This window comes from Garra rufa, chromosome 19, assembly GCF_049309525.1.
Source record: "Garra rufa chromosome 19, GarRuf1.0, whole genome shotgun sequence".
Classification (NCBI taxonomy): domain Eukaryota; kingdom Metazoa; phylum Chordata; class Actinopteri; order Cypriniformes; family Cyprinidae; genus Garra; species Garra rufa.
The window spans coordinates 29,844,069-29,858,455 of record NC_133379.1 but is presented as its reverse complement, the minus strand read 5'-3'; the positions used below and the strand labels follow the sequence as shown (position 1 = coordinate 29,858,455).

The 14,387-nt window shown below is 36.9% G+C and overlaps 1 protein-coding gene across 1 annotated transcript in view; it reads right to left on the bottom strand.

Moving 5' to 3' along the window:
* Positions 1–1,606: 1,606 nt before the first annotated feature.
* Positions 1,607–14,387, bottom strand: part of sfswap (splicing factor SWAP) — a 116,052-nt gene continuing 103,271 nt past the window's right edge. The window contains exon 16 of the mRNA XM_073824021.1: positions 1,607–1,700. Within this exon, the coding sequence (XP_073680122.1) occupies positions 1,607–1,700 (94 nt within the window). The remainder of the gene's footprint in view (positions 1,701–14,387) is intronic.

Here is a 14,387-nt window from a genome sequence, read left to right as displayed (position 1 = left end):
TCGGGTCAGTACTAAATAAGAGTCACAGCTCTTTAACTCAGCACACAAGTAGAGGGACATGGTGCCCTGAATTAAACACGCCACATGTGGTGTTCGGTTCCGCCCCAGATTTTGTGTGTAGTGAGATAACACCAATGTGAAATGAAGAGAAGCGGAAGATCTGTCAACGTTTGGCAAGCGCCTTCCTCAGACTCCGACTGTACCATTTGAGATGCCATGTAATTTTCCACATGAAAAGAGAGAGCAGATACAGATATTCCCTTGCCAGGCGCCTAGTTTTAGATGAGGCGTTCCTCCCCATATGTTATGTTGAAGAGTACAAAGATGGGATATTAAGTAATCCCATCCCAAAGAAGTCATCACACAACTTCAGAATGACAAGAAATCTGTGTGACAAAACCCAAAACGTTAGTGTGAATCTGTCTATCCAAGCTGCTCATTTGTAGCAGTCAGACGGTTTTGTCTTTCCAACTCTCATTGTGACATCACTGTCCGACGGTTTTTCTGGTGCCAGACGCCTAACAAGACAGCTGCGTTTGACTTATGGCTTCTGCTGTTGTATTTCTGTTATCATTTACTCACTTCAAACAGGCTTCCATGACACTCCTACAAAAGGAGAAGGTTAGAGTCTGGCACAGCCACTAGACTAGACTCACGCATGCCAGTATTGTTACTCGCCGATCTCTAATTTGATCATTTTCATCAGCGCGCCATGGGACGCAAACAGATGGCTTCAGTGGCAAATTTAATGGAGGTTTCACAAACAAGCCTTCTTGAGAAGTGGACCAATTTAAAACAACACTGTACTGAAAATAAGCAATGTTCCTTTGCCCGGCCGAACACCTCTGATGCTGCTCCTGTGCAGATAAGAAAAAAGAAATAGTAGATTAAAACATTTGGGGAGAAAGACTTTTGGAATCAGAGCTAAAATAATGGCAGCACTTCAATTAAAGTCCAATTGCATGTGCAATGACTTGTGTTTGTGTGATATTTTATCCTTTTTATTTCATTTGATCTAAGATCTTTAAAAAGGGAATATTCAGGTAATTGTGCAAAATATCACACAACAAACAAACACTAAAAAAAAGGAGATAAGAAAGACAAGAGAAAACAAGCAGAAAATCTAATCTATGAAAATACTCATATTTCAGCTGTGTAATAAAGGCCCAGGGGGCCAACTTGACCCATTAATATCGCACACAATGGACAGGGAGCGCTTCTTTTTAAGCGAATGAAAACCACCCACCTTAATCAAAAAGGAATCTACTGACATTTTCTTGGACGGATATCTTTTAATCTGCACCCAAAGGCACGGGGCCATTGAGCCATATCCAGCAAATTAATGATGAACAATCTGTAGAATGGGCCATGTGGTCGGTGAATAGGATTACGCTGGCAGCTTTGTCAAAAGCAGCTATACATCAAATTAAGGAACAGTGACGCAGCAGAAACAGCACAGAAAAAATGATGATGACATGACCTGCTGAACAAAAACATGATCAAAAGCAACTCGAACAGACAATAGCATTCCCAAATTATAGAATTGCAAATAACCAACATTGTCTTAACTGAAATCGTATTTTCTAATTTAGCATTTTTAATAATGTCACTCGATGGTCCTCAAAGTGTAGTGCTCTTCATCAGCCCCGCTGCTCTTCACATTCATCAACTTGAGAGAGGAGCACTCAGAGTAACAATCACTATGGAAGTAAACACATGTAAACACTTAACCACTCACATTTTGCTGGAACATCATTATAAACGCTACAATCAGAGTAAACAAAAATCTGCTTCAAAGGGTACAGTTGAGGTCAAAAGTAAAAGAATCTGCAAAATGTTAATTATTTTACCAACGTAAGAGGCATGTTATTTAGTACTGACCTGAATAAGATATTTCACAGAAAAGATGTTTACATATAGTCCACAGGATAAAATAATAGTTGAATTGAATTTATAAAAATGACCCTGTTCAAAAGTGTACATACACTTGTTACTTGAATGATCCACAGCTGTTTTTTTTTTTTTTGCTTAGTGATAGTTGTTCTTAAGTCCCTTGTTTGTCCTGACCAGTTAAGCTGCCCATTGTTCTTCAGAAAAATTCTTTACATCCCACAAATTCTTTGGGTTTTCAGCATTTTTGTGTATTTGAACACTTTGCGACAATGACTGTATGATTTTGAGATCCATCTTTTCATACTGAGGACAATTGAGGGACTCATATGCAACTATTATAGAAGGTTCAAACGCTCACTGATGCTTCAAAAGGAAACACTTGCATTAAAGGAGTAGTTAAAAAAATTACAGATAATGTACTCACCCCCTCGTCATCCAAGATGTTCATGTCTTTCTTTCTTTAGTTGTAAAGAAATTATATTTTTTGAGGAATACATTTCAGGATTTCTCTCCATATAATGGATATGTATGGTGCAATAAATGCAGCATCAAAGGGCTCTAAATGATCCCAGCCGAGGAAGAAGGACCTTATCAAGCATTTGAAAATTGACAATTTATATACTTTTTAACCTCAAATGCTTGTCTTGTCTCGTCCCTGCGATGCGCATGCGTAGTCTGTGTAATCCGACTCCAACTCCAACGTCGTTCGTCATTCAAAATTCAAAATCGTCCTACATCGCTGTTTTACCTTTTTTTGTAAAGGACGTTTGATCTTCTTTGTATGTTCAATTTGTAAACACTGGGTCGGTACTTCTGCAGCGATGTAGGATGATTTTGAAGTTGGGGAAGAAAACGAGATGGGAGTTTTTTATGACATTCCCTAACTGTCTTGAACCGGAAAAAAACAAGAGTTATTGTAGACCTAGACAAGACGAGAGTTTGAGGTTAAAAAGTATAGAAATGGTCAATATGTACTGAAAATGACTGATCGCTTCGCTAGATACTGTAAGACCCTTCTACCCTTCTGGGATCATTCAGAGCAATTTGAAGCTGCATTTAAACTGCATTTTAGAAGTTCAAAGTTGGGGGCACCAAGAAACATAATTTCTTATCGACTGAAGAAAGAACATCTTGGATAACAAGGGGGTGAGTAAATTACCTGTAAATTTTTGTTCTGAAAGTGAACTACTCCTTTAAGAGGTGGGGGGTAAGTAAATTCTGAAGCTTTTGAAGGTACAGAAGATTATATTTACACATCTTCATTCTGTTCAAAAGTTTTCACCCCTCTTAATGCATCGTGTTTCCTTCTGAAGCATCAGTGAGTGTTTGAACCTTCTGTAATAGTTGCATATTACATATTGAGAGTCCCTCAGTTGTCCTCAGTGTAAAAAGATGGATCTCAAAATCATATAGTTATTGCTGGAAAGGGTTCAAATACACAAAAATTTGTGGGACCTGAAGGATTTTTCTGAAGAACAGTGGGCAGTTTAACTGTTCAGGACAAACAAGCGACTCATGAACAACTATTACTAAACAAATAAAAAAAAAGAGCTGTGGATCATTCAGGTAACAACAATATTAAGTATTAAGTGTATGTAAACTTTTGAACAGGGTAATTTTTTTCAGTTCAACTATTATTATCTCTTGTGGACTATATGTAAACATCTTTTATTTAAAATTAAGGTCAGTACTAAATTAAAAATCTAACATGCATTTTGTATGATCCCTCTTATTTTGGTCAAATAATTAACACTTTGCAGATTCTGCAAGGTGTATGTAAACTTCTGACTTCAACTGTCTTTTCAACTTATGAATACATCTTCTCAATTTCACAGCCTTTTCATCTTGTGGAATCTTTTTCATTGCACAGGTGAAAAAAGACAACGCTTAGCTGTCAAACTCAAGAAAGACCATAAAAATTATATATAAGATAAAATGTAAAAGTTATTTGCTCTCTGACTTTAAAACTACCTCTGCAATTAAAGCACTTTGGTAAATCAATAGGATCAAAGAAGAGGATTTGGCTTAAATCCAATTTAACTGAGAGCTATCATTACAGAAGGGAAAAGAGGGAATTAATAACTTGTCATTGTCATAATTTCTCCCTAGAAGCTGGCAACAGTCTCTTTTGCTTCATAAAATGGGATTATTTCTCCAAAGAAATATGTGAATCTCTGCGTAAACATGCAAACATTGGTCTGAGCATGAGAAAACAGTCTAACCACAGTGTGGCTTACAATGGCTAATTGCATTCCAGCAAAACCTCCTACCGCCATCTGAATCTTGATCCATCATTTAAAAACTTAATAAAATGCATGGCTGAAATACATCGAGCGACTTGAGAATTGCACATAATGCTGCCACAAATAATCACTACAACTCTCTCCCCCTGTGGCCAATATCCATCTATCCGTTACCAAAACTGATGTGCATTACTGGCACATCAGCTTTCTTTCAGGATCGGTTTAATAGCCTTTGTTCTCTCAGGAATGAAAGAGGCAATAATCTCATGCCGATACTCACATTCTACCCATTATGTTTTGATTGCATTAGCAATTGAAATAGAAATAAAATTCGGGAAAAAAAAAGAAGTCCACTGCTTAACACTAGAAAAGATGACAGCAAATGCCCAGTTTCAAGTACACATGCATGTGAGTGTCAAAGGAAGTTCTTCAGGATAATATTGGAAATGAAATGTCTTTCTTTTCCTGAAGGCCTTCAGACTACCAGATTGCTGTAGGAGGAATAGAGGGAAGATAATGCAGACACGTCCTTGGCGACGGGTACAGGATGTCATTCGCTGTCTTACAGCTTTGAAACGTCTCCACACATCACGTCTGGTGAAATTTTCACTGAAATAACAAACGCTTGTTCATGCAGTTTTACATCAACTCTTTTCTCTGGTAATAAAAGCCAATGTCAATATTTAAATAGTACCTGAGTGACGATTAAGCAGCAGCTAACAACTTCAACATTTTGCATAACATCATGTCGCATTCAGGTCTTGAATTCTGTTCAAGCCTTCAGGTACCTGTCATTGAAGGCCTCGGTCCTATGATAGAGCACTTAAATTGGGCCATTCTTTGAGCACTGAGCAAGCGTCTTTATGCCTAGGCACTTCTTCCTTTGCTCTTTCCTCTTACGGGAGCAAAGATCCAAAATGCGTTCAAGTGTGGCGCGTAAGACAGAAGACAGTGATTCTCTCAAAGGCTGACAGGCCTAAAGAGAGTTCCTAAGTATCTGGGGAGGGCAGGCCAAAAAAAGCTTCACCAAAAGAGACTGAACCCAGCTTAATGTGGCTACATTGATACTAAACATTCATGCTGAGGCTTGTATTCAATCTAACAAGAACCTAAGGGTTTGATTTCAAAGCCAAAGATAATCCAGAAAACAACAAGTGTAGCCTTTATGCGCTAATTAGACACAGCAAGCAACAAAATAATTATACAGCATAGCGCTAGAGAAAAGATGGAGCTTTTGTTGTTCGAGTTGAAACCAGGATGAATGAGATTATATTTTTTTACACTGAAAACTCACATTCTGTTTACAACAAGAGTCTGCAAACATGTTGGATCATACTCTTCAGATGAGTCTTTGTGCATGTGTGTTGGAGAGAAATATGCTGTTAGCTGGTCTTTTTATAGAGGGAGCTGATCCATCTAAGCCTGGTTTAAAAAAAGTCACAAGTGGCTACACATGCTTCATCCACAGAGCCGAATGCATTTTCCTTTTGGGAGATGGACAGGTTTAGAATGTAGTGAACAATGGAGCTGGATTGTGGGACGCCGGCCGCTGAGAGACGGCAGGCAGCGCACCCCTCAAAGCCGCTCGCAAGCGACTCTGTAAAAAGCGTTAAACAATGGTCAGTCTCAGAGTCCCAATGCATCTCAAAGCTACTGCTTTTGTGAGGAAAGGAAAGCAGATCGATTTCTCTGCCTACTGGAGTCCATGCTGTCTAATGTGCCAAACTTTAAAAATGAGAAACGACCAAAAGTGGCAGAGCTGACGCCGAACTATTTTGAGGAAAATCAAGCCGAGTAGAAACCCAAATACTGAGGTAACTAATAAGGTAAGGCCAAGAACCACCAAGTTACTGGACCAAAGAGACCATTTGATTAACATTCAGAGCCAAACTGAATTAATTTAGATTTTACGTCATTTAGGGTTTATATTAAGTTTGTAATACATCGCAATATAATTTTCCTCGATAAAATGATAACAATATAAGATAAAATAAAATATAAGAGTTCAATATAATGTTTATGCGTCAAAAGTAAGTACTTCTCATTCATTCCTAAAGTATCCGTAAATAGCGAATGAGTGTCGCACAACTCTGACTGAAATTCAGTGACGTCAAGGCTGTAATATGATTGGTTATTAAGGCACACGTGATCCAATCGTTACGTTTTCTTTCATCATAAGTAATAAAGACCCTCTCATCTCTGAATAATAAGCACCATTCAAATTGAAAATTGAAATTTCGAACTGAAAATACACCTAATGGAAACGCTATTTCCTAAAAACACCCATATATCGCAGTAAAGTTTTTAAGCTTACACAAGGTGGTTTTTCAGGCAAGTCGAAAAAGTTTTGCACAACTGAATTTTTTTTTCAAGCATTTACAGTTCACTCGGCGTATGTAAAAATCACATGATACTTAAAAGAAAAATACTATAATCTCAATGAAACACCTCATATGTGGCCGCTCACAGGTATAAAGGGCTTTTCTTGTCATTAATGCTTGGATAGCCCCTTTTAGAGATTTCAGAAGTGGATCTCCGTGCTGCTTTGCTTAAGATTCACATCTATGTCTCCTTCGATTAAGAATAATGGCTAGTGCGGTGGCTGCGATATACATTAACCTACCAACATTGGTCACCATGACTTTTAAAATTAAGTTTTAGTCACATAACATCGGTTAATGTAATGGAAACATCATTTCACAATAGTTTTTTATCAACATTTATAATATATTGCAAGTTTTGCGCAAATCTGTAATGGAAACGCACCTACTGTGTGCAACGATATCGTAAGAAGGCTTTTCATTCTACAAATCGCCATCATTTACCATGGTTTTCCTGTAGTAACACTAACTGCACAATGACATAGTTGCAGAAATGTGGGCTATTCATAACAAATTTTACTATATTACTAATGTATTCATGCATGCCGTCCAATGTGCCAAACTTTAAAAATGAGAAACGACCAAAAGCGGCTGAGCTGATGCCAAAATATTTAGAGAAAAACCATCCCGAGTCATAAACCTGATTTGAAACAATACGATATTTATTTTGTTAAGGTAAAATGACTGGAAAAATGTAAACAATTCAAAAACATGAAGTATTTGTCATGTTCTGACCAAAAAGAGTAGTTTAAAACAACCCTAATCGAGATTAGGGCTGTCACTAACAATTAATTTGGTAACGGAGTAATCGGTTGATTGTTCTGGCGATTAATTGAGTAATTAAGTATTTGTCATGTTCTGACCATAATGAGTAGGTTAAAACAATAATTAATGGTCTGGTTTTTACAGCCTTCACTTAGAATCAAAAATCTGCCTTTAAACTTGAAAAAATAAATAAAGATTTGAAATTTATCACGATTAGGGATGTCACTAATGATTATTTTGGTAATGGAGTAATCGGTTGATTATTCTGGCGATTAATTGAGTAATAAAGTATTTGTCATGTTCTGATCATAAAGAGTAGTTTAAAACAGTTAATGGTCTGGTCTCTACAGTCTTCACTTAGAATCAAAAATCTGCCTTTAAACTTGAAAGAGATTTAATGAAGTTTTTGTCATGTTCTGACCATAATGAGTAGTTCAAAATAAAGTATCAAAAGCAACTAATCCCATGGTTTTATTGAACTAAACTGTAAAAATACATAATGTATTATAAACAACAGAACTAATTTTGCAATATAACAAATGACTGCATCGTGATTTTTATTTTATTTTTTTGCGTCTAGGGCTGGGTGATCGTCAATAAGAACATCCATGACACATGTACATATACAGTATATGACACGGCATCACACTTGTGTCGTAATCAAATCACTGGATCAAAGGTTTCAGTGGTCCGGACTGTGAGACAGGTGTCGAAGTTCATGCCCCTGTGCTGTATGGGGCACATTTTAAGCCAAACTCAATCCCCTGTTCACATGTGTCAACATGCATGCCTCCAAAAACGTCCGCAAGCAGATGCCAAAGAAATTTCTCTCCGAGTAGACACGCACCACAGGAAAGTCCAGGCAGGAGCAAATTTACAAAGCCGCCTGCTGTATGTTTAGCCACAAATACAAGTTTCTTTGGAGGGGCAGATTCTAATTAAAGACGACGAGTCCTGTTAAATGACAGCCTCTTCCTGTGCTGATATGGCCTTGGTGGCCTCTCTGCAGAGAAACATTCATTTCAGTTTCACTCTGCTTCACTGGTTCCCCTCCATAACTTATGAACAGCTCCTGAAATGTCTCTCGTTGGCCTATCCGTTTTAACTGTCACGAGGAGGGCACATTTCATAACGGCCGTCACACAATAAAGCATTATGAATGGGAACCTCAACTCTATGCCAGTAATACTGTGAAAACAAGAGCCTGTCTGGCTTCAATGTCACAGCGCTGCTATTTTTCCCCTGTTATCCTTTGCATTAGTGTAAAAGGATTATGCTGTTACAAACCCGATACAGGGTTGACTGGCAGAGAGGCAGTGGTGCTGATTAGCCCTGCCAGTCAGCACAAAGTCCTGACCCTTCATATTTATTTATTTATTTAAGGCTTGGGCTTGAGAGGAAATATATGAGCAAAATGAAGGTTAGAGTCGTGTTCAGCAGAGGTTTGCTTTGGTATGCTGGAGTAGTCTCCTGACAGGAATGAAATGCTGTTAAAGGATTAGTTCAAGCAAAAATGAAAATTCTGTCATCATTTACTCACTCTCATGTCGTTTCAAACCCTGTCGTATGTCCTTCTTTCCTCTGTGGAAGATGATAAATTATGGTGAAAAAAAATGCTTATTGTTAAAAATGAAAATTGTATTTTTAATCAAAACTAAAAAAGAAAAAACCCTGCTCTTTAAAGGGATAGTTCACCCAAAAATGAGAATTCTGTCATGAATTACTCACCCTCATGTCAGTCTAAACCTGTAAGAGCTTCGTTCATCTTTGGAACACAAATTTCTGACTCTGCATAGACAGCAATGCAACTATCACGTTCAAGGCACAGAAAGATAGTACAGACATCATTAAAATATTCCATGTGACATCAGTGGTTCAGCCGTTATGTTATGAAGCTATGAGAATACTTTTTGTGTGCAAAACAAAACTAAATTTATTCAACAATTTCTTCTTTCTATGTCAGTCTCCACCATGCATTCACTTGAGTACCATGACGGCTCTGGCGTAAAACCTGGATGCACTGCGCCTTGTTTACAAGCTAAAGATAAAACACGCTCTCACACAATCTTTATCTTTGTAAACATGTCTGAATGCATTTTTTTTTGCCTACAACTAGAACTAGAGTTTACCAGTGATAAACTAAGGCCTTCTCCACACTAATAGGTTTTCATTTGAAAACACATCTTTTTGTCTTCGTTTTGGCCTTCTGTCCACACTGAGACAACATTTTTGTCAAGTAAAATTGAGCTTTTTGAAAACACTCCAAAATGGATAAAATTGAAAATGACGTTTTCGCGTTGTAGTGTGGATTGTGAAAATGAAGGCTTCTGAAAATGATGACGCATGTTTAGTCATGTGACACATATTGTATCTATATTTATACCTGTATTGTGCTATTTACTTTCAAACTATTACTACAGATGTGTTACTTCTGTGTACACGTTTTATATCACAGTACTGCAAAGAATACAAAAAAATATACTTGCGATTGCTGTTTGTGGCAAAACATGAGTGTCAGTGAAAGACGAGATATTTTCCTAAATAAAATAATCCTGCCAGAAGAATTGCATGAAAATGTATCATGTTTGTTCCGTCTGTATTGTCTCAGTGAGCAATTTTGAAGATGTAGGCTTGCGTTTCAACGTTTTCAACGAATTCAATGTTTTCTGATGTTTTAGTGTGGATAAAAAACATTTGGAAAACGCTTGAAAATGCTGGCTCCTGCATCAGCAGCACCCACACACATGCATTGTGATACTCTCGTGAAGACTAACACAGAAGTCACAGTGAATAAAGTCATACAATTCATAAAATTACAGTTGAACCACTGATGTCACATGGACTATTTTAACAATGACCTTAATACTAGGGCTGTTCATTTCCAAATTTTTTGGAATCGATTCTGATTCCTGGTTTTGGAATCGATGGGATTTGATTACATGAATCGATTCCTCACTGTTGTTTTCAATTCTTTTTCAATTTTTGTTTTAAGATGGGAGGAACCTAATTTCACCATGACGTAGGAAGTAGCCTTCTCATAATATGAAGCTTTATTTGTAAAAAATTATGATGCATATCTGTAGCTCTGATTGATTTAAAATTGTAATTTTGCCTGCATTGCCTATGAAATTTGTCATAGCCCACAGAGCTGAAGATGTTTGCTTTAACTGTATGCTTTGCACAGAATTAACAAACTGTATACTGAAACAAAATAACCAGATAATTTCCAACAACACCTGATATAAGAGCTTGTGGTTGATGTACTTTCAGCACTGATCTGTGTCCTCTGCGTTTTCTTTCAGAATTATCATTGGCTGATAGAAAGGTTAAAAAATGGCATTTTATTTAAGATCTAAGATCTAAGTCATGATCTATTCTGTCGTGCAGCGCAAAAAATTGTGGACAACATAAACCAGTTCCACCGTAAAGAATCGTTTTTTGAACTGGTTCATTAAAACGATTTATCCAGAAGAACATTTTCATGGAAACGAATCATCGCTATTAGCGAGTAAGAAGCAAATTAATAAATCAATCAATAAATTACCAACTAATTTTTATTCAGTTTATTTTCCCATAGATCGACACACCCATAAGCTTTGTTGAACTGAAAACGGCTCTAAATGAGGAGTCGATTCCCCTTGATGGGATCAGTTCCAACCTTTGGAATCGACTCTTGATTCCCAATGCCTTGGAATTGCCTCTCCAAAAAGAATCGATTCCCAGCCCTACTTACTATCTTTCTGGGCCTTGAACGTGGGTTGCTGCCTATGCAGGGTCAGAAAACTTTCGGATTTAATCAAAAATATCTTAGTTTGTGTTCCGAAGATGAATGAAGGTCTTACAGGTTCGGAATGTCATTATAATCATTAATCATTCATTATTAGATTTTCATTAAATTACATCAGCTAGTGCATTAACTTTGACAGCCCTGAAGGAAACAACCCGAAACTAATTCAATACAATATCAGGGTCAGCAAACAATGGCTAATTTTCTATTTCAGTGGCCTATCCTTTTAAAAAAAGAAATCTCAGAAAGCAATACTCTTGTCTTATACATGAATAGAAACTATAAACCAATAAGGTCAAAGTAGCAATAATAACTCCATGTCCCAGACTCCCCAGACACCCATAAGGTCAGAGCTACAATGTAATTAGATAAAATTAGACCATATGGCTTCAGACAGACCATAAAATGATCAGATAGTGTCCCTTCTTTACTAATGTCGCAATTAAATTCAGCAAGAGTAATCCACTTAAGCGTGGCTGGATTCTGTTGATCTGTCTTCGCAGAGCATGTAGCTTGATCTTTCCCCACAAATCCCCTGCATTTCATTCCCACTTAAATAAGAGAGCTGCATTTATGCATATGAGACCTACCATATTTATAGTGGTGGAAGTCTTGGCCTCAAGCACAAAAAGTGGGGTACAACGAATCAAAGCACATAGCAGTGTCTGTTTACAGAGCCACGGTAGGCCAAAACCTGCATTATGTGATTCCCCACTGAAAACGTACTCTTTTGAAGCCACTATTCTTTCCACAGCTAGCAAACAGCTGCAAAGGCATGATCAAATACGGCCCCTAACGCGTAATCAGGCTAAGCCCCTACGGTCCCCCCTTCTTCCGATGCTTTAAAATAAAAAAAATATATAAATAAATAAAACATTTCAAAACAAAAAGCCATGAGTCCAGCTGGGTCCTACAGGGAATATCTTCTCAAATAAACACTTGAATACTGCGAAACAACAAACAATGAGCAATTAACTGAAGTGGATTCTGACCACTCCAGTTCCTTTTCTCAGAGATCGGCCATATGGACACCAAAGTCGCCACAGGGGATGCTGAGAACATCTGAAATCCGACTGTGCATTTGTGCTAATTTGTGTGCGAGTGAGAAAAAGATACCAAGATGGAACGAGAGGGAAATCTGACAGGGTGTAAGAGAAAGAGAAAATGAAAGGGCAAACATAACGGGAAACATTACTCGCACTGAAAATGATTATGAATCTAAGTGCCCTTCAGCGTAAATGTGGAAGCCAATTAGGTAGAGTGCGAAGCTGCTATATTCAGTTTGGAACATGGATACATCAGCTTCCCTATGTTACGAAGATAGAGGAAAACAATTTTTGATAGCGGCAGCGCCCGAAGGTGAGCTCAATGCAATCTCGTGGAGGAGATGCATGATTTCGAGACACCGAACATGCCTCATCACATGCCCTAACAAAATGCCTCTCTCCGAGTGAAATGATACCGCATCTTCCCCGGCTATCCGCCCCACAGAGTAAGGTACATTTGCGCTTGTGCAGAGGCAAGAAAGACGAAAACTGATGAGGCCATTATTCTCCCTGATAAAGGGTGGGTGTATGCCACAGGACAAACACAATGGCACACTCCGCGGGTAAATTACGCTCCTCGCCGCATTGTAATCATGTTGCAATCACGTCTTGTCTCAAAAACTGCAGTTTGCTTGAGAGATCACTTTGCCCCCATGATCAACTAGTTTACTTCAGTTTTTCTTCATTTTATAAGTAGGTTTGGTGTCTTTTAACACCTGATCATTTGTCAAACGTGGTCAACAAATGTGGACTGTTATCTATGTTGGTGATCTTCATCAGACCGTGTGAAAACACAGGGTGGCTGCAAAATCGAAACCAGACGATCCAAGGTGTGAAAATGTCAAGGGTTCACCTACATGACCTCAGCAATGTCACTCTTACGTCAGTTTTACTCAACATACAGAACCTAGCAATGCAATAGTCTCGTCCTGGGAAATTAAACTTGAGCATTTGTATTTTAAGACGGTGCCTCCAGTGTCATTCTCAGTGAAGCTTGAACTGATCACCTTTCAAACCTTTCCTTCTTTTTTGTTTTTTGACTGTTTTTATTGCATTTATAATCAAATAAATGCAGACTTGGTGAGTATGAGAGACTTCTCCCAACGCCAAACTTTTGAATGGCAATGTATAGTGAAATTATATTGGTTATCAGTTATCAGAGATTTTTCATTCATTTTTCATTCATATTTTTACATTTAGATTTCTTTTGCTCTCAGATCATTTTTGGTGCAAAATAATGTTCCCTCTTGGATTTTAAATTATTCTAAAAACACTAGTAGGGCCCAATGAAATCTATTTTTTTTTTTTCTCAAATTCTGTTTTAATTGGTCTGGAGTCCATTTTATTTTTTCTAGACAGTGTTTTAATGGTTAAAAAAATAAAATAAAAATTATATATATATATATATATATATATATATATATATATATATATATATATATATATATATATATATATAAAAAATCAAAAAGCTTGTCTAATCAATTGAAATCATGAAACTTTCACAACAACATTAATTTATTAAAAGTTTAACAAAAAATAAATTAAGGCCCTACGAATTATGTCAAAAGTTTTATTTTTACTAAATTATGTGTTTTTCATAAATTTTCTGGATTCCGTTTTAATGTTGTCTTTGAATTTTAATAACCAAAAGCATGTCTCATTAATTTATTTTATAATTAATATATTATTTATTTATTTATTTACTTATTCATAAATACTGTGTTGTGTATTTAGATTTTTCTGGTAAATATTCCTTTGAAAATAATGTTTTAACATTTTTATATACAAGTTATATATTTCTGTCACAGTTTCTTCAAGTTAAACCAAATTTTGATTTTGACAGGTTGTCAGGTTTTACTCAGAATAAATGGTAAAATGCTCATGAAATGACTCAGTTTTATGTTTATTAACAGCTTGTCCGCAGCATTCATTCACACAGAGACATGCAGAACATGCAGGTTTTAGATTTAAATAAAAGTTTTGTGGCTTAACATTCAAAGACAATAGTCCATATCGTGTTTTGATTGATGTACTGATCTACTTTTGATTTATTTATCCAAAATGTAGCAAATTCCGTGACATTACACAGTGTACATTTTTATGACTGGATTCCGTGATTGCATCTAGGAAATCATAGGCCACTAGCTGTGGGGATGAAGACAGAAACTCCCATGATTCCACACTTGATCACTGCATCATCAAACTTTGTTTCTTTGTTTGTTTTGAATATGCACCTCTAATGGCAAAAATGACATACTGTGCCTTTAAC